This window comes from Carex rostrata, chromosome 34 (assembly GCF_964058835.1).
Source record: "Carex rostrata chromosome 34, lpCarRost1.2, whole genome shotgun sequence".
Lineage (NCBI taxonomy): Eukaryota > Viridiplantae > Streptophyta > Magnoliopsida > Poales > Cyperaceae > Carex > Carex rostrata.
This window is the reverse complement of record NC_135951.1, coordinates 963,873-986,245: the sequence shown is the minus strand read 5'-3', so window position 1 is coordinate 986,245 and position 22,373 is coordinate 963,873. Positions and strand designations below refer to the sequence as shown.

At 32.9% G+C, this 22,373-nt stretch overlaps 2 protein-coding genes and 1 pseudogene across 3 annotated transcripts; all 3 read right to left on the bottom strand.

The window, feature by feature from the left end:
• Positions 1-2,800: 2,800 nt before the first annotated feature.
• LOC144548833 (cytosolic sulfotransferase 5 pseudogene) lies at positions 2,801-3,919 on the bottom strand (annotated as a pseudogene). Its single transcript, XR_013509482.1, has 2 exons — positions 3,564-3,919; positions 2,801-3,362 (listed from the first exon to the last, which is right to left on the bottom strand). The product of XR_013509482.1 is annotated as a cytosolic sulfotransferase 5 pseudogene (transcript).
• A 1,291-nt stretch (positions 3,920-5,210) lies between these two features.
• LOC144549230 (uncharacterized) lies at positions 5,211-5,920 on the bottom strand. The gene is made up of 3 exons (XM_078297961.1): positions 5,772-5,920; positions 5,512-5,690; positions 5,211-5,405 (listed from the first exon to the last, which is right to left on the bottom strand). The coding sequence occupies exons 1-3, from the start codon at positions 5,890-5,892 to the stop codon at positions 5,289-5,291; spliced, it is 417 nt and encodes a 138-aa protein (XP_078154087.1). The 5' UTR covers positions 5,893-5,920; the 3' UTR covers positions 5,211-5,288.
• An 8,124-nt stretch (positions 5,921-14,044) lies between these two features.
• Positions 14,045-16,230, bottom strand: LOC144549084 (UPF0481 protein At3g47200-like). The gene is made up of 2 exons (XM_078297833.1): positions 16,131-16,230; positions 14,045-15,761 (listed from the first exon to the last, which is right to left on the bottom strand). Exons 1-2 carry the CDS (start codon positions 16,204-16,206, stop codon positions 14,137-14,139), a joined length of 1,701 nt encoding a protein of 566 aa, XP_078153959.1. The 5' UTR covers positions 16,207-16,230; the 3' UTR covers positions 14,045-14,136.
• Positions 16,231-22,373: the final 6,143 nt, after the last annotated feature.

Genomic DNA, 22,373 nt, shown 5'->3' with positions numbered 1-22,373 from the left:
CATCGATCGGACCAAAGTTCGTTTGATATTCGGTGCAAACAGTTCGATTGACGTTGAATTTCGTGCGAGCAAATTTGAATCTACACTAATCTCAACCGTACTGTGAGTCTAAACTATCTGTACGAATTTCAACATTGATTCGGACAGCTTAGAATACTAGGCATCAGATAGATTTAAGTCTGATGCCCGTTGGAACCCCTCTACTTGGCCAGAGCTTCACGTTTAACCTGTATAATAAGATTTTATTTAAAAAAAAATATAATAACATACTATAGTAAAAAGATATTTATAAAATCATGTCTGACCATTAGGGGTGGCAACGAATCAAATCGAATCGAACCTACCCTAGTTTGAGTTTGATTTGAATAAGATTCGAACTGAACTAGGTTTGATTTGTTTCGAATCGAACTAATTTCGAATCGAATTAATTGCGAACTACATATTTTTCGAATCGAAGTCAAATCAAATTACGAACTAAATTTTTTTTTTTAGCAGCCCTAGTTATACCGGTAGTTTATACATTAATTTTCTTCTCGCGGGACAATTCACACAGCTTTCTTTTACCTTTCACGAATTCACACTAATGGATTATGGGCTAGTTTATTAGTTGTTAGCTGCTATAATCCTGCCAACTGAGCATAGACAAGTGCAAGACTGATAGCTGCTACATTAACTCTCACAATTGCCACTATGGTACTAAAAAAAGAGTTTCAGTGTGACATCAAAGTATGAAATGAGTGTTTTTAAGTTGAAAAATTGTTCATGAAAAAATACATCACAACAAATAATCGTAAAAAGAGGATTAAGTACAAGAACTGAAATATGCAATTTAACAAGTAATCTTACAAGAACTGAGTGTTTTGAGAGCCAAGGAGTGTCGGCTAGGTTAAATTATGACTCTCTATCTTAGGTTTTGATTTCATCAGGTAAATGAATGGCTGATGTTATTATGAGATTCGAATCATAAAAGTTCGCGAACCCATTTCGATCGAACCAGACCTAGTTTGAATTTGGTTTGAATTAATTTCGAACCAAACCTGATTTGGTTTGTTTCAGTTCGAACTAATTTCGAATCGAATTAACTCCAATCAAACCCGAATCAAACTCGAATCGAATCACGAACTACGATTTTTTTTGCCAGCCCAACTGACCATTTCATACTTAGGTAAAATTGACTTTTGCAATGTAGACCCAATATTTGTAATCTTGCCGATAAAACCCATAATTTCTCAATTTTTGTATCTTAAATCAAATATCTTCTTCAGACATTTGCATATAACACCCAACTTTCTAGTGATAGATATGTGTTGGAAAAGACTAATTCCTATATGTTAACAACTTTCCTTCAATTTTTAAAATAAAATTTTCTTCATCCAAATTAGTCATAAACTACTTAAATTAAATCGTGATGGTGGATGCATTCATTACAAAATCAAGATTTTATCTTCTTCTTGAATTTCTTTTTCTGGTAGAATGATGACATTTCATGTTCATTAATGATTTTGTACGACTGATGTGATAAGCCATTGAAGGAAAGAGCTATCAAAGAAGGTTAAAAGAGCTTTCCTCTGAGTCATATGTCATTTATAAGCTCCATAAAAAAAATTTCTTTTGTATTAATTTAGCACATTATCTCAAATTTACCCATTTTCATTTTGTTAGGCAGTCAATAGTCATGCATGTTAATTATCTGGCATTTTTTACCACATAATTGGACTATTGCATAATTTAAATTTACCTTTACAATATAAAGTTATGCATGTTTATATCTCTTCTCTATTAAAAAAAATAATTACATACATATAATTAAAAGAATAAAAAAAGTTGTAGTTCATTTTAATTTACAACCTTAATTTTTATGAGGAGGATCTGGTAGCCTCACATATGCCATAATAGTGAACACAGTCATAATAACTGTGCAAACAAACATGAAAAAAAAAAATAGTAATGTACCAAGCCACACACTTTTGGCACCAATCATTTTCCAATCATTTTCCATGGATGACTTTGTGTGGCAGATAATGAGGTGAGTCGAAATATGCATTCGTAAAGGTTCAAATAAGCTGTTTTATTCTTTAAACAGAAAACGAACCACACAAAATCTAACAAAAACTGGGGGGAGGGAGCCTTATCACCATTGGGAATCTCTTATTGAGATATGCGTTGTCATTTTTTTTTTTTTTTGAGATATGCGTTATCTTTTAGTACTTGCAACACATGGGTTCACGGCCCAACACACATGCTCTCTGGGAAAGGAGGATGGGAATCTTATTATATAATATTTCATATAGGCTCATCTATTATTTTATTCAATGCTTATTTGCTTAACATATTACAAGGGAATCAAATCTCCTGTTCGGTTCCTATTACAAGTAGAGAATGCATCAAGTATGTATAGACTTCATTTCAAATTTCAAATTGAATGTTAAAGTGTTCTCCAAAATGTATTCATATGACCACCTTCATCTTTAAAAGCAAAATGGTCTAATATTAGATATATTTCAAGATCGCATTCATTTATATAAAAAAACAATGATTTGACTTATAATTTCTGATGCTTCAATTTATAATTCTAATTATCAATTAGAATTCAAGATATTTATTTTAATTTTAACACTAAATTTAACTCGAATTACAAACCAAGCCATTTTATTCAAAATAACATACACATAATTAACTGAACCATTTTGAAAACCCAGAATAACGATTTAGGGCACACAAACAAAATAAATTGTATGCATCTCGTCTAACTTGGCAACAATTATAATCCTTAATAGTAGACCAATAGAACATCAAAATGAAAAATATAAAACAGTTGATGAACAATATCACTGTTAATTTGTTCTCGTTGCTTGCTGCTCAAAAGGTAAGACCAGAATTATGTAGCTAGTTTCACTTTAGTGATTTTGTCTAATTTGATAGCCATCTCAGGTGTCATATGGGTTTGCCAATCCCCCACAACAGCTTTTCTGAAAAAGTAATCATTTTGTACATCAATATCTATTCCTCCTTTTTTATTAATGTCAAGATCTTTGAGTTTATTAAAGCTACAAAACTCAACGATCTCTTTCACTAGACCATTTTTTATCTCCTCCTCTGAGAAGGGGCATCCAATGAACTTTGCTAGTCTCATCACACCATCAACCGGATCCTTCATCATCTCCTCGTACTTCAGAAACAAAATTTTCTCACGAGGGTGCAACCCCTTCGTATAATATTCAAGAACATGGTCCCAAACAGGACCGTAGGGCATTCGTCCCTCGCAAAATAATTCGAAGGCTTGAGTAAAAGGGAATCGTTTGTTGAAACCTTCATATCTTGTGATCATGTGCCAAAGGGAGACTAGGACATCTTTTGGCTCTCTACAAATGTAAACTGTTCGACATTTTAATGTTTTGATGCTCTCTGGGAGTAATGAGTAAGGTAGATGAGTTCCAAGAACTCTAGGAGAAGGAAGGGTTTGAAGATACTGTTCATCTTGCATAGCATAGTGATATTCAATGAATGGAACGCAATCATGAGGATTGAGTTTAAGCAAAGGGTGAGACGAGAAATTACCATACATGTTTCGGTGTATTACAGCAAAAGTGAGGGCTTTGAGCCAAGTGGTGCCGGATTTCATAAAACTTGCCACGATTACATCACTTGGGCGCGGCTGGAATGCCTCCTGCATCGCAATAATGCTTGGAAGAAACCGTTCAGATAGCCAAAAACCTTTGAAGTATCGCATCGGAAACACAAGCCATCCTTCTTCTTTTGGGAGTGTAAGAATGATCTCTTTGTATTTACTATCCACTTCTTCAATATTTTGAAGGTTCTTCATCGATGGACGAGACCTCAGTATTATTGCCTCTTCTCCTTCCTCAGCCTTAAGAGGATTTGAATTACATTGGCTAAGTGAAAGTGAAGGATTGTCCATGGGGATGAGGGAAGCTGTCGTTTTTACGTTTTAGTGATATGTTTGATTTTTCTATGAATTGCATTGGCTTATAATAAATAGCATGCAGTAGAGTACTAGAGTACGTACCAACCCAGTACTCGCGCAATTAAATATTTGTAATTATGGATGGAGTATTAGCTACTACATTTTGCAGATGGAACCAATAAATGAAAGATATAAAGAGTTATTGCGAGGATTGGGACTTGTATGTGACTTGATTGTTAACGGCTTGTTCGTTACTGATCTGAGTAGTTAACGAGTCAATTCGTCACTATTTCATTACATATTTCCCCTCTAAATTCTATAATTACATATATACCATCTTAAATTTTAATAACTCACATATTTATCTAATATAATTTTAGTATATATCAAATATATCCAAAATTTAAATTAACTTATGTTTAATATTTTAAAACCTATAATTAATCAAAGATTAACTTATCACCCCTCTCCCTAGCTCTCTCTCTTAGAAATAATTGTAATTGGCAGTGGCTGCCAATTTTGAATTAAAATAAATATTGTCTTTACATCACACAATAAAATAAATAAAAATAAAAATAATAAAAATAGTTGATCCTACATACCAGTATCTTACCACTTCACCTGCTGAGGCACTACACACTATTTAGCAGCTACTTTTAATGCTACATTGCCTACTGTATTTAAAACAAAAAAAGATATAATACCAGTAATAGCAATATAAAATAAGACATCTGTTCTTCCCTTCACTACAGCAGAACGGCTTCTGCGACCGTTTTTCCAATCGCAGATAGTAATTACGCCGGTCGCTGAAAGTGATTCTGGTCACAGAAAGGTAAAAACAGTCGCTGATACCCCGGTCGCTGAAAGCCTCGTCGCAGATACTCTTCTGATGACATCACTGGTCGTTGAATGACGTCATCCGGTTTCTGATACTTCTTCTGCGACCAAATTTTTTTGTCGCTGTTGTTTTTTGCTGACGTCATGTAACGTTTGTCAGCGACAACACAAAACGGTCGCTGATAGTCTAAGTTGGTCACTGATACCCATTTATCAGTTTTTTGAACTTTTTTTTATTATTTAAATTTGCACCATTTAATAATTGGTACCACACGTACCAACATACAACAAACAACATACAACATACAAGCAAAAAATAAATATCGATACACAATCAACATACAAGATAAGCATACAAACAAATATAAACATAAAAATCGAAAAATAGTATATCATCTCATCAAACCTAAACAGTAAGTCTAAATGTCAAGCAATACCATCAGCACCATAAACATAAATATCGAGTACCATCTAAACAGTAACATAAACAATATCATCTGACAAGGTATAAATATATAAAAAAGACCTAAGCAGTACCATCACCGCCAACATCCGACCATTTCTCCTCGTCATCAGCGTCGTCATCATTCTCGTCATCCTGAGGAGCGGGCGGCGAGGCCTGGTGTGAGCCCGAACCTCCCGGCTGCGAGCCCGAACCTCCGGCCTGTGAGGTTATAAGAAAATAGTTTACATAATTAGGATTTAGGGTTTACGGTTCACAATTAAAACATACTTATCGAATTTCATACCTGAGAAGCTCTGAACCGAGCCTCCACCCGAGCCTCCATCTCATGAAGTACCCGAGAAGATATCCTGTCGATATCTTCTTCTGTGAGACGCTGAGCTGGCGGCATAGAGGAATATGACTGTGAAGAATGCGACTGAGAACCACTAGACCCATTGGAGCGAAACATGCCTCTCGTATTGCCTGGAATATTAAAAGTAAGACAATTAATGCGAAATGACAAAATTAAAACAAATTTAAAATTTCAAAGAATGTTTATTTTACCTAGAGCACCGAGACCATAGTTGTTGCCATGGACATTCTGATCATCAATGCCCGTAGAGTACCAGAGGTCGCCGTCGTATGCGGGCCATGTGCCTCTATCCGCTCCATACTTCTCCGTCATAGCTTTCTCATATTTTAGCTGCAAATTTTGTAAAATATAACAATAATGTTATGTACACCAGGAACCAATTGGTGTAATCTAAATGATTCGAAAGTATTATTGCATGTGCGTTTTTAGCCTTAACATTAATGTATTCCCCCGTTTTCTTTCTCGTATGGGTAGGCTGGAACAACTCATCCGACCATCTGGGTTCGCGCCCTTATGTTTGCTCCTGTTAAGAAAGATTATTTCATTTAAAAAAAGATTATCAAGGTTAGTTCGATTAGATTTAATTGGAATGAAAATAAATTAATTTAATGAAAAACAACTTACGAAGCGCTGTTTGTGAACAAGCATGTTAACAGAGCCCGTCGTGGCCCCTGAACCTTCGGCATTGGCCCTATTTTCTGCATTCCGCTTGCTCCGACTGGTAAAATCATCGCTGCACCAATGATCGACGAGTTCGGGCCAGTACGCTGGCGTGATCCATTCGCAGTAGGGGCGAGGAGCAACCCCACGCTCCTTCCACTCAACCATTGAATCTCCATACTGCTTGGTTGCTGCCCCCCTTGCACTTATTCAGCATATCCTTTAGCCGTGCATTAGCTATCTTTCTAAATGTAGACCATGCCTCATGCTCCTCTACATCAGGTGCAAACTGATAGTACTTCTGCAATGCATAGTGGATAATTAATATCATTTGTTAGCTTTAAAAAAAGTTACTAAGTAATTATTACATGTTTTGTTTCAGAAAATTTTAGTTACCAAAAACTCCGCCTCGATAATATTCTTAGTATCATTGGGGAAATCAGTGTATCTGTAGTACGGGCCAGGATAATTATTTCGTACTTCCTGCGAAATAATTTTTGCGACATCCTTTGTCTTCTCTGAGTGCCCTGCGTCAAAAGTCCTGCAAATAGAAATTATTATTACAATCACTACAATTAAAGCATAATTATTACAACATACAAAAAAATTGAATATTACTTGAAACCTGCCAACCGAAGCACTGGTCGCAAACTCAGATCTGAAGGCGGCGCTTTGTATGCATTTCGACCGCGAACATTTTTCTCATTGGACTCTTCTTCGTTTTCCGCCGGTGCCTTTCCCTTTCTCTTTCTACTTGGTGCCATATCTAGAGTTGAGATGATAAAAATCAATTAGTTTCACTCATGCGAATTGAAAAAAATCAAATATAAAGATTGCTGCAATAGGACTTGTATATAGCCATACACTTGCCTTGCCTTGCCTTGCCTTGATTAGACTATGAATTTAAACGTATGTACCAGAGAGAGAGAGAGAGATAGGACGCTTCACTTGCCTTGCCTTGCCTTGATTAGAGAACAATTATGGTATAGAAAAATAAAGAAATGTTGAATTTAATAGTTTTCCAGAGCTAAAAAAAAAATTTGATGCAACAAAAACTTAAACCTATACAGATGCACATATGCACCTTTATTACATATGCACTTATTCCAAACTTACAATGCTTCAAAAGACTGTATGCCCAAAGCAACAATCAATAAAGAAGTGAATTAGGTCATTTATATAAGGCAATAATTTTATATTATATAAATATAAAAATAACATAATAGGGCCAACTTCAATTAATTGTAAATTTCAAAGACAAGTAGAAAAACCATATCTTAGGAAATAAATCCAGATCGTGTCTGATCTGATCCTGATCTTACAAAAATAGATCCCAAAATACCCCAAAACAGTACCCCCGAGCTATCAACTCTAAACCGGTTTATTAGCAATATTTTTCTAACTAAAAAGGGAATCAGTTGAGAGATTATTAGCAATCTCATGACTAACTATGAATAAAATAAAGGGATCAACTAACTATCCCCTAGTCAATTTCCCTCATTTATCCCCCAGTCAATAACTACTTGTGGGGATCATTAACTAACTGCACTTCATTAATTACTTGGGAACCATCTAATATTTGATAGATTTTATAACTGACGCGTGCAAATATGAATACATAGGCGCGCAAGTGTTAATATATAATATATCAAGTATTCATACCTACGATACTAAGTAGTTCGAAAAAAAAACTGGACATCACACACACATCTTTTACACGTTTTTAGAGTTGGTTTTTTTTTCTCCCTTCAATCTCATCAATATTTCTGACGATCTGTGAGAAAATTTGCAAATCTAAAATCATAGACATCTTCTACATAATTTTTTCTTTCAAATGAGATCAATGATGACATATTTTCGAGCTGTCCTTCGTGAAAGTATTCATACCTCGTCGTACAAGTATTTATAACTAGTAATGCAAGTATTCATACATCGTCGTGAATACCTTGTCGTGTAAGTATTCATTTTAAATAAAACGCTTGATACATAAACTATTAACATTTGCATGACAAGGTATGAATACTTGCATGACGATGTATAAATACTTGCACTACTTAATATTAATATTTTTCAAACGTCTTCTTGTATCATATAGAAAAAAATTGATAAAATATGTTAGGTACAAACACTTCAGACATGAATTATATACACATGCATTACAAGATATGAATACTTGAACGACGATGTATGAATACTTGCTCGACAAGATATGAATACTTGCATGACAAGATATGAATACTTGCACGACGGACAACTCGAAAGTACGTTATCATAGATCTCATTTGAAAGAGAAAATTACGTAGAAGACGTCCATGATTTTAGATTTGCAAATTTTCTCACATATCGTTAGAAATATTGAACGGAAAAAAAATTCAACTCTAAAAAAGTGTAAAAGATGTGTGTGCAATGTGTCCAGATTTTTTTTCGAAATACTTAATATCTTAGGTATGAATACTTGATGTATTATATATTAACACTTGCGTGCATAGGTATTCAGATTTGCACGCGTCAGTTATAAAATCTATCAAATATTAGGTGGTTCCCCAAGTAATTAATGAAGTGCAGTTAGTTAATGGTCCGCACAAGTAGTTATTGACTGAGGGATGAATGAGGGAAATAGATTGGGGGATAAAAATCTTTATTCTAAAATAAATGGCAAAGGAAAACATTAATTTTACACTACCTTAATCAATTTTTTTTGGTGATTACAGTATGATGAAGGAAAACCTTTTTTATACTGTAATCTCTTTTGAGCATTGAAATCACATACTCAGACAAATAACTTCTTAACTTATCAACTTTTTTAAACATGAGTTTGTATACAGTATTCAAAGTATTCAAAGTCATCAAACAAACAAACAAACAACTTTTTTAAAATCAGAAAATAAATGTCTAAAATGACCCTAAAATCATCAAACAAACAATATTAAGGTTTTCTAGTAGTGATGAACTATATTAAGGTTTAAGAAAAATGATTTTTATCAAATCAGAAAATCTTTACCAATCTAGAGACTGGAAATAACTAATTGACCCCTAAAGAATTATTTGATTACACAATCATGCTTAGAAAATTAACCATTTATCCTTGAGAAATTTTATAATTGTGAGAAACACTCCTACAGTCTTAACAAACTTCAAATAAACGAACTGGTGCAGTAACAGACCACTATATATATATATACCAGTATATTAAGAAGAAGTGTACAGGCTAATCTAATTCTCAAAACAGAATTACAAGCCAACTAAATCTCATAACTAGCTTTTCTAAACCTTGTGTTATGAGTAAAAGTAGACCCCCTTTGTTATGAGTTTCAACTATCAAATGCTACTGGTTTTGAAACATTTGATTTTATTATTTTGCTTAATAAAATAGAAGCAAGACCAACAATTTCATATACAAGCCAAATTTGATGATTTTGAAACATCGTTAGATCGGACTAGCATACATCAGAACCGGACTGATTCAAATCAGAAAATCAGAAATTACTCAAATCAGAAAAGTCTGTACTTAAAGAAATTCGGTACTAAAATTAGGTTTAAGAATTACATGTAGGCGCTGGGAGGAGAGAGACGACGGCAGACAGTGGAGAGGATCCGCTTGAGAGGCACCGGCGGAGGGACAGGCGCCGGAGGAGACAGAGGCGTTGGGCACCGGAGTTTGGGGTTATGGCGCGCGGAGAAGGAGGAGGGAGAGGCGATCAATTTTCGAGAAGAGAGAGGTTTGTGGTTTTGGCGATCGAGGGAGAGACGACGACAGAAGGAATTGGCGGAGAAGAAGGGTTTTGGCGGAGAAGAAGGAGGGTTTTGGCGGAGAGACGACGCTCTGGCGCCTTTTTTTCAGCGAAAAATTTCAGATATTAAAAAAAAAAATGATTATTAGCGACCGGCACCATAGCCGGTCGCTGAAAATGCTGGTTGCTGCTGTTTTTCTTTTTTCTTTTTTTTTTTGAAAAAAAAATTCCATCAGCGACCGGCGTCAGCTCCAGTCGCTGATACCGGTCGCTGAAAAACTATTCTGCTGTAGTGCTTCCTCTATGTTCAACAGAACCTGCACTATAATTTTACATCATGCATCACTCGGTCCGCCAAATGCTTTGCTGATTTTTCCGTGCCTCCGAAAACCACATTGTTTCATTGCTTCCACATTAGCCAGCACGCTCCTAAGAAATAGGAGGTCCAGACTCTCTCTATTCCTTCCCCTCTGCCCCTAATGTGAACTGTGCTAAAGATGATGCCCATATATACCAGATGCACTGATTGATCTGGGATGATCATTCTGAACCCGTTAGCCTCAAATATCCAGTACCAAACTTCAACCGCATAGGGAAATGTAAAAATTAGGTGCAGGCTGGATTCTATTGGGCTGTGTTAGTATCCGTTCTTGCATCAAAAGATAACAAAAAATTCTTACCATCGGTGGAGCCTTACATGCCCAGATTAGATCATAATTTCACTTGACCTTTCCTCCTACACTCATTGCCCGGTACAAAGATCTTGACATATATACCCGTCTTGAATTCCTGCATCCTCTGGGTAGGTAGCACCTACCAGTGACAACGACACCAACAAAAAAAAAAATCATGTAATCCTCTTGAGGTAAACCAAATTTTAAAAATATCACAATCAATGAACAAAAATGTTTAGCCCCAAATAAAAAAGAGTACAGTGGGACCGACAAATGACAGGTACCAATTGCAACTGGATGAATTGGAAATGGTACTTGTGTTAAGGAGGTTAGTAGCATAGAGCAATCACACTACACAGAAAGAAGGAAATTGAGAAAGAATCAATATCAGAATACGCAGATTTTACGTGGGAAATCCTCTAGGGGAAGAAAACCCACGGCCGCTCGCCAAAACAAAAAATTCACTAATTTCTCAAAGTCAGTTACAAACCAATTACAGAGAGATTTAGTATATATATAAAAAAAAACCCACTGATAAAGCCTTAAACTGAGACTAATCTGGGCCGTACATCTTGATGGGTAACTAGACTAATCTGGGCCATTGGTTGAAGGATTCACATGCAATTACTTTGTAACCTCAGACACCGCTCGCAGGGGACTGCCGCCCCCCTGCCACCCCCGCATACTCCTAGAATCAGGCCCACATACATAACAACTTGAAAAAAGATTGCACACTCAAAATGTCAAACAGTGTAGGGTTTCAACTAGTTAATTTAACTTTATTGTAATATCTTTATAGTAATCAGCCAATAATAAAGAGCTTGCATTTGATAATTAACATAAGATTCAGTATAAAAAATCCAAGTGAAGTTTATTGTAATAACAAAATCCCTTTTTTTGAAGTAATAATACCAAACAAAAAAAATTCAATTATAACAATAAATTTCTTCAAATTCTAACATGTTAAAGCCCAATAAAATCAAGGTGCTTCAATATATGTAGACATGTAATGAAGTCGAAATGCATCATCTATTTTGGGCCTTTTGGGCTTCTAAAGAAAGGAACTTTGTCTGGTGGTGATTGAATCTGAAGATGTCACTTATTAGTTAGTTGATACCTCGCATGGTATCCTGCACAACTGACAGCCATTTGCATCTTACCCAGAGGGGAACAGTTTGTTCTTTTCAATGAAAATCGGACCGAAATTTGTTTGATATTCGGTGCAAACAGTTCGATTCATGTTTAAATTCGTGCAAACAAATTTAAATCTACACTAATCTAAACCGTCTATACGAATTTCAACGTTATTTCGGACAACTTACAAGACCTAGCATCAGACAGGTTTAAGTCTGATGCCTGTTGGAACCCCTTGGCCAGAGCTTCACGTTTAACCTCCTGTATATTATGATTTTTCTTTTTCTTTTTAAAAAAATATTATAAACATAATAAGGTAAAAATATATTTATAAAATTATGTCTGACCATTTCATACTTGGGAAAAATTCACTTTTGCATTGTAGACCCAATATTTGTAATCTTGCCAATAAAACCCATAATTTCTCAATTTTTGTATCTTAAATTAAATATCTTCTTCAGATAGTTGCATAAAACAACCAACTTTCTAGCGATAGATATATGTGTTGGAAAAGACTAGTTCCCATATGATGTTAACAACTTTACCTCTATTTTCATAACAAATTTCCCTAATTCAAATTAATTGTAATTAAAATGCTTAAATTAAATCGTGATGGTGGGTGCATTCAATACAAAATCAAGATTTTATCTTCTTTTTGAATTTTTTTTCTGGTAGGATGATGACATTTCCTGTTCATTTATGATTATGTATGACTGATGTGATAAGCCATTGAAGGAAAAAGAGCTATCAAGGAAGGTTGCAAGAGCTTTCCTCTTGAATCATATTTCATTCATAAGCTCCATATTTTTTTGCTTTTGTATTAATTTAGCACATTATCTCAAATTTATCCCTTTTCATTTTCTTAGGTAGTCAAAAATCATGCATATTATCTGTTTTGTTTTTACTACATAATTGGATTATTACATAAGAGTATGAGGCTATAATAAGTTACTATGCATAAAGCATATTAGTTTGCACGACATATCAATATTTTTCATTTTCAATGTTCAAAATTAATCAATCAGAACTGCTCTGTGATTTTCATATGAAAATGTACTTATAAATATAATTTTTACATTTTTCAGAATTGTTTTACTGTTCTTTTAGATAGGTAAAACATCACTACTTTTGAATAGTTTAGAATTTTTGGATCAAGTGTTTTTCTACCCATCTAAAAAATAGTAAAAAGTTCTAAAAAAAATGAATAATTATTTCAATCCCCACACTCCAGTACCCGCATTATACCCTCATCTCTTAAACAGATTTTAATTTCCCATAAACTAACTTAACTAACTAATTTAATTAAATTTATTCAAAACACTAGTATAAATACTTGGAAGATAATAAATTAATGCTTGCAAATTAAGATATTAATACTTGCATGTATACTATATGGAGAGACCACTCAAACTACATGAGGAGAAGAATCATACACGTTTTTAGAGGTGGGTTTTTTTTTTTTCAATATCTTTCACATTTCTCACGTTCTATGAGTAATTTTGCGAATCTAAAACCACGAATGTATTCTACGCAATTTTATCTTTCAAATGAGATCCATGATGACGTACTTTCGGATTCATCGTCACACAAGTATTTATACCTCGTTGTGCAAGTATTTATACCTCATCGTACAAGTCTTTATACCTATACTTGTAAGTATTTATCCCCAATCGTGGACCCCGCATCTCCGCATCACATTTCCCTAATCGTCCCTGCGTCAACCTTTCTCTAACAAAAATAGTTGACCACATAGGTATAAATACTTCAGTGCATAGATATAAATACTTGTAATACTTGATATTAATACTTTTAAATGTCAGCAGTGTCATATGTGAAAAATACTATGTATAAATACTTAAATGACGAGGTATAAATACTTGTGTGATGACGAGCTTGAAAGTATGTCATCATGGATCTCATTTGAAAGATAAAATTGTGTAGAAGATGTTCGTGATTTTAGATTCGCAAAATTTCTTATAGATCATGAGAAATGTGGACGAGATTGAACAAATAAAATTGGGGGGATAATGGGGGGATGAGAGTGCGGGTACTCATATCATCTCCCAAAAAAAATATAGTTTGATCTAGAAGAATATTTTCATTTGGATATTGAACAATTCATGTTGATTGTTTGAACTTTAAAAATAAAGTTACGTCTAATTCATAATACAAACCAACATGCCTAGTGCATAATTAAATTTACCTTTACAAGATAAGATAAAATGCATAATTTAAATTTACCTTTACAAGATATAGTATGTTTATATCTCTTCTCTATTAAAAAAAATAATTACATCTCATATAAAAGAATAAAAAAATTAAATGTAGTTCATTTTAATTTACAACCTTAATTTTTATCAGGATCGAGGATGATCGGGTAGCCTCACATATGCCATAATAGTGAACACAGTCATAATAACTGTGCAAACAAACATGAGAAAAATCACTAATGCACCAAGCCACACCCATGGATTGGTACAGTACCGGCGAGCACACATTGGACGCCATTTTCGTGGTTTTCGGTACCGTGCTTCTAGCGCCTCACACACCGGGCTGAGGTGGTACTCCGAGTCAAAGTCAAACATGACTTCCCTTGCCAAGTTGGCGAAGAGGATCGACACGTCTCGGTTGCTACCAAGTTGGTGCTGCACAATTCCTGCCTTGCTGAGCAAGTTCACATCATCTGCTGTGGCCATCAACTGAGACATGAAAATGACGTATGCCGTGACATCCTTTTCGATCGAAGCATTCGTTTGCTCAAACGCAATCAAATTGCCAAAGAGCCAATAAAGAGACTCGTTGATACGAAGGCGGGGGATTTCTAATACGTCCTTAGAAATTGTTATATCCAACAAGGAGTGCCGGTTACGTCCCCCACCTTCTTTCGCCGTAAACTTGATACCGGCTTCGTCATATTGCACCGCTCGGTGTAGGTGCAGGTGACAATGAGAAGTATGTTGAGATGTACTATCGCTATTTTCGATTTGGTGGTGCCGGTTCCGGTTGTAGAAATTGTATGCCCAATTTAAAAAAACAATTGAGAGTTTGTAAAGTACACGACCTGCTACACGACCAACCGAGTTTCGGTTCATATACATTAAATTTGGAGGTCTACTTGTCGGTGTCTGGTCCCCGTGTGCAATGGTGGAGCTGCGCAAATTGCTAGGTTTGAAGTAAGCATGCAATAGATAGAGCAAATGCTCAAAATTTTCAGGTCTTTGGCTTGGATTGATCGCGAATGGCATAGATAGGTTACACAACACGGATTCGATCGATCCGGCAGCTTGTTCTTTGATCATTGCTAGCACAATTTCACTATCCTCACCAGCATTCTGTGCCCATTGTTCAGCGATGCGCTCGACAATTACAAAAGGAATCTGATTTTCCAGCAGAAGTAGATCATGCCATATATCAACCGCATCGTGTGCTTCGTTGCTTTGTACTCTGACAAACGACAAGGGGTAGAACAAACCAAACATGTAAAACCCGTCAAGTAGCATCATACTTAGAAACGCGTTGGTATCCATCGCGTTAACACAATCGGGATAATATCTCCTTGTATCGGCCTCAAGTTTCGCTATAACCTCGACATAGCTATTCCATGTATTTTCATCCTTTGACCAAAGGTTGAGTTCGAGGAATTGACGTTTTTCGACCTCCATACCTTTTAGGGATGAACTTCCCCAGTGGTAAGGCCCGATGGAAACGACACTTGGCATGTAGGCCCGGGGATTGAGACTTGCCATTCTATGAGGCACTTTGGAGAGGTGACTGATACGTCTCAATCTGCCATGATCGATCACAACCATCGGGCAATCGATCTTGAGATCGGACCTGATGGAGTAGGCGAGCAGCTGAATTCTCGCATCGCCGCATTCTACAACGGTTTCTTGGTTGCTTACGCTGCTGCTTGCTTGTGCTTGAAAGATTTCGGTTCTTTCGGGGTTTTCACTTCTTTGGTTTTGTTGCTTGGTGCGGAATTCTGCAAGAAAGTATTATATGAGGATAAACAAGATTTAAAGAAAACATTTACCAACAACTTATGATTATAACAAAATTTTAATGTGTATAAAGAACAAAAAAAAAGATCACTTGGATTTAAACAATCTACTAGAAAAGCTTGTAGAATTCAAATAGAAAGCAGTGCAAAATTTCCACCCACACACATGTACACTTTGTGCTAATGTAAGCTTATTTCACTGTAATAATAAAAAAAACTTGCAAATTATTGAACTAATTTCTCTAAAGCCTTACATGCTAAACTGATTTCTTACTTATTTTTTTTACTTGTTCTCTTTTTACAAATATAAATACATACATAAACACAAATAAAAACAATGTTTATCTTTACCTGGCACTGGTCTCTTGCCTCTTGCCATGTGCCTTCTCCTCTCCTCATTATCTTGCGAGCTTGGTGCGTTGCCCATGGCATGTGTTGTGTAAATTAAAAGAAGTAGCTAGAGAGATATAATAAAATGGAATAATAGATTAAACAAAACCCCTCAGTATTGGTTTTAAAGCTTAGTGTTGAAGTCTATTTATATTTGAAATATGTAATTACTATATCTCCGTGTCTAAAATCAAAGTTGTTCTAATTAAAATAACAAATACCGTGTGGGCTCCCAAAAATGTTCCTTTTGAGCATTTAATTGGCACTGCAGGACTATTATGTGGCAATTTATTTTTGATTTGACCTACTTGGGTTAATTAATTTTAAATTTGAATAATAATGTGGAAAAGTACATGTATGTATTTTCCCTTTCAATTACTTCTTTTCATGGTTGTATTAATCGTTCTTAATTTTTAACATAAATTATATCCAAATATGCATGGGTATCATGTAAACTGTAAAATCATCAATCATATGAAATTTTAGTTACATCTTGTTGTTTGACATGATGAATAGTTATTAATTAAGACACAATAATCATATATATTATCTCCAGAAGTACACTCATTAATAAAAGAAAAAAAAAAAGACATCTTCTATTCAGGAAATGATAAGCAAACTAAGCTTTGTTTTTGGGCTCTCTTTGTCATAATTTTTTTTTTGTATTTCGTGTAGCGCATGTGGTGTAGCTCTTCGTGATGCGAATTAAAAAAGTATGGAAAAATTACCAATAATGAAAATTTAATAAGGATAGATTTGAAGGATACATTAATTACCAATAATGAAAACTTAAAATTATAAGTAAATTATACTCTATAGTTAAAATTGATTTTGTATTGGTATTCAATTAAAATATTAAGCGAAATATTTATATCTGAGAATTGTTTTCCTAATATATACTATCATGAAAAAGGAACGATTTTTTAATACTATATATCATTTGTGTGATTACAAAGGGAAATCAGAATTTTCATATTTATTGTGGAACGAGACACTAGTGGAAAATATGGAATCAGGATCGGTTATATACACATATCAGTATCGGAATCCAACCGATCCTGTTGAAGGCGATACTGATACTATCAGGATCGGTTTTATATTTTTTAAAGAACCGATCCAAATAGAAACTATTAGGATCGGTTTTTTAACAAAACCGATCTTAATAGTTGTTATCTAGATCGGTTTTTGACTAAGAACCGATCCAGATACGTACTATCAAGATCGGTTTTTATAAAAAAACCGATCCTGATACAAATTTTTTTTTTTCAAAAAAATTTCTGCAAAAAAAAAAAAAAAAAAAAAAAAAAATCAAGGTCGGTTTTTAATAAAAAACCGATCCTAATAGTATTAGGATCGGTTTTTTATTAAAAACCGACCTTGATTTTTTTTTTTTTTTTTTTTTTTTTTTTTTTTTTTTTTTAAAATTGTATCAGGATCGGTTTTATTGCTAAAAACCGATCCTGATAGTACTATCAAGATCGGTTTTTATATAAAAACCGATCTTGATATTTTTTTCGAATTTTTTTTTAATTAAAAATTACATATCAAGATCGGTTTTTATATAAAAACCGATCTTGATAGTATTTTCGATTTTTTTTTTAAAATTACATATCTAGATCGGTTTTTGAATAAAAACCGATCTTGATACGTACTATCAAGATCGGTTTTTATATAAAACCGATCCTGATGTTTTATTGAGGCTAAAAAAAATATTTTTATTTATTTGACCAGCTTCCATATATATTTTGCTGGCCAGCATCCTAAATTTTTTTTTTTTGCACAGTAAGAAGCAATAATCAATTAAATATCATATACACATTCTAAATTAATTATCATACACATCTTAAACTATTACAAAAAATTCATGTACTTCATACAAAGTTTTGTGAAGCATTACATATTATAACAATAAATTTAAATCCAAAAAAAAAATTAATTAACAAACATACAAGTGACTAATTGGGCTATTTCTTCAATTAACACACATTTATGCAATATACACAATTATGCAATTAATGTAAAGCACAACAATAAAAAAATCAATAATTACCTCTTTTGCAATCACATCACTTGAGATTAAAAAAAATCCTAAAAACAAAAACAAAGGTAACAATTAGATAGAAAAACATTTTCCAATAAAAAATACAAAAAAATGTGTTTTAAAAGTATAATAATGAGAAAATTAGATAAAGCTAATACCATGATAGTTGATCGGCCGGATGATTAAGTAACTTGAGAGAGATGTCCTCAAAACTGTAAAACAATATACAAACACCATTAATTCATTTTTGAAACAATAAAAAAAATAAAAAATTGGCACAATTGAGCCGGAGGTGCGAGATGCTCGGATTTGAGAGGAAGAGACGGAGAGAAAGATAGAGAGACACACGGAGGAGAGAGAGAGACGGAGACAGAGAGAGAGAGTACTGAGGATTTGAGAGGGAGATACGGAGACAGAGACAGAGACGCTAAATTGAAAATGAGAGGCGCGAAATGAAAATAAGAAGAACCCTAGCTAAGCTGGTTATATAGAAAGTTATCATTAGGATCGGTTGTTTATAAAGAACCGATCCTAATAGTATCAGGATCGGTTTTTATAAAAAAACCGATCCTGATACTAATTTTTTTGAAAAAAAAATAGTATCAGGATCGGTTTTTTATTATAAAAAACCGATCCTGATACAATTTTTTTTTTCAAAAAAAATTTCTGCAAAAAAAAAAAAAAAAAAAAAAAAAATCAGGGTCGGTTTTTAATAAAAAACCGATCCTAATACTATTAGGATCGGTTTTTTATTAAAAACCGACCCTGATTTTTTTTTTTTTTTTTTTTTTTTTTTTTTTTTTTTTTTGCAGAAATTTTTTTGAAAAAAAAAAATTGTATCAGGATCGGTTTTATTGCTAAAAACCGATCCTGATAGTATCTGGATCGGTTTTTAGCAATAAAACCGATCCAGATAGTTTTTTTCTTTTATTTGGAAAATCTTTTCATATGGTTATGTTTAAATAAATATAAAAAATTACATATTAGAAATATAAGTTAATTATTTAATAAAAATTTTATTTAATTTTCAAATGACTTGTGCATATAATATATTTTCTTTTCATATGGTTATGCATCAATGACTTGTGCCATATAATATATTTTATTTTCCATTTCAACACTTAAATAAAATGAAGGAAGGGGATTTTTTTTTTTCAGCTATATGTTTAATTTGATTATCTTTAGATATATATTGTGGTATATGTATAATTACAATAATAATTTATGGAAGAAACTTTCTTATTAAAACAACAGTTATCGGGTTAATAAATTAACAATGGCTATTTATATGATTTTTATGTAGGAGATTCTCTCTGATTTATAACAATTGACGACCAATGTCAAATTCATTAATTTCTATGTATATTTTGACCGGTTTGAAATGATCAGATTTGCAACGACCAATATTGTTGCTCTTTATACTAGAATTGTTATTGGTCGTCAAAAGAACGACCAAAATGACTTTAAGATTCTCAAATATCATTAATAATAAGACAATAAACTTTTACATTTTTTTTAATTAATGTATATATATATATATATATATATATATATATATATATATGACAAATGATGTAAGCCTCATATACATATAGTGGTAAGTATAATATGAGTAAGGCTGGGGTGCTATGGATAGCATATAGGCCTCTATGCTACGGCTCAATATTCAAGTTTTTAAAATCCAAACGGTCGATCCGAACCGTTCATCTTATTCTCCATATTAATATCTGCTTGGAGACCAAATTTTATAATTTTCTGAATTTTTTTACTATTTATTAAGCCACTTTGAAAATCGCTAATCCAACGGTTTTACTGTTTTGTGCAGCCACCGTTGGATCAACAATTTTGTAAAATACTTAATAAATAGTAAAAAATTTCATAAAAATGTAAAATTTGGTCTCCAAGCAGATATTAATATGGAGAATAAGATGAACGGTTCGGATCGACTGTTTGGATTTTAAAATATGAAATATTGAGCCGTAGCATAGAGGCCTCTATGCTATCCATAGCACCCAGCCTTACTCGTATAATATATATGGTTCATCTCTCATGAGTCATGATTATTAGATACATGCATTAATTTTGGATTGAGAAAAAAAAATGCACGCTTTCTAAAATTTCTATTAAATAATTAACTTATATTTCTAATATGTAATTTTTTATATTTATTTAAACATAACCATATGAAAAGATTTTCCAAATAAAAGAAAAAAACTATCTGGATCGGTTTTATTGCTAAAAACCGATCCAGATACTATCAGGATCGGTTTTTAGCAATAAAACCGATCCTGATACATTTTTTTTTTTTCAAAAAAATTTCTGCAAAAAAAAAAAAAAAAAAAAAAAAAAAAAAAAAAAAAAAAAAAATAGGGTCGGTTTTTAATAAAAAAACCGACCCAGATTTTTTTTTTTTTTTGCAGAACCAATTTTGAAAAAAAAATTGTATCAGGATCGGTTTTATAAAAAAACCGATCCTGATAGTATCAGGATCAGTTGTTCTAAACAACCGATCCTAATAGTTTAACTATTAGGATCGGTTTTTTAGAACAACTGATCCTGATAGTATCAGGATCGGTTTTTTAGAACAACCGATCCTGATAGTTCACAAATTTGGATCGGTTGACTAAAAAACCCGATCTAACTAGTTTTTAGGATCGGTTTTGTTCAGAAAACCGATCCAGATAGGTATTAGTATCGGTTGTTTCATATAACCGATCCAGATAGGCCGATCCTGATTCATGTTTTTCCACTAGTGAGAGAAAGTAATATATAATCGGTTTTCAAAATTTTGGTATGATTAATTTGCCTTGAACCGGCACTACTCAATTTTTTTTATAACATAATTATTTTATTATCTTTTATTTATTACAAAGTCAAAATTATGTTATTGCACGCTGAAGTTTTAAACTAGGTTTAAGTAAGAACTGAATTGAATTTTCAATTTAAGAACTTTATATTTTCTATTTGGAACCTTTAAAGAAAAAATGCTAATATTTTGAGGGGTAATTAATTTGATATATGTTGAAAACGTGAAAAATATAGTAAAATTCATTGCCACATGCATATATTAAAAGAGTTCGAAATAATCTATAATAATTTAATTCACTATTTCAATAAATAGGTCGAATAACGTAAAATAACTATTGTATATATAATTTATATTAGTTAGTCACTTAGTCATCATTATATATATATATATATATATATATATATATATATATATATATATATATTATTGTCACGTGGGGGTCGTCATTATATAAATCACTGTTTCTATAAGAAAGATCCCTATGTACAATGACTACCACCACCACCAACCATCATCATCATTTATATATTTTATATTATGAGGTAAATAAGCTAAAATATTGAATATTGAAGATTATTGTCATCACTTATAACTTGTACTAGATAAATAAAAATTCTTAATTTGAAAGGCCGTCTGCCGATCTGCGTCTATATATATATGAACTTGGTATTTAAAAAGAAAAAGAAAAAAAAAACAGTGGATTAATTTCATTCCAAGAAACAAACAATAAATGTGATAATAATTTCTATGTTGAAATTTAGAATCCATGCACTTGTAATTTGCTTTCTTTTATTTTTTTATATTTTTTTCTTTTTATTATCCTTGAATTAATTTCTGGCTCTTATTTGCTATTAATTTATTTTGAGAAAATAAAATATGTGGTGGATTGCCCCTTTTGGTCATTACTCATAAAATTGATTTTGATAATAATAAAATCTTTTTAATTAAAAATTAATGTTGCACACGGTCACATATCATCATCAGGATCGTTGGATCAAGAAATAATTAATAATGTTATGAAATTCTTCAGATTGTGATGGCTTTCTTGGGTTGACCCCACATAGAATAATAATAATAATATTATTATATTATACTATTAATGAGTTCATCCATGGAAATAAATGAAATGGACACAATCACATCAATTAATTTACTCTACGCGTCTTTTTATTGCCACATTTATGATTTTGACGAATTGATTAACATGTAAAATAATATGACGGAGACTCTATAATTTAGTCTTTTCTAAACCCTGCATTATTTTGTGTCAATATATATTACTCGAAGAATCACATGAAAATGTTATAGAACTAGAAGGGTAATAATTGTGTGGCTTTTAGACCAAAATTTAGGT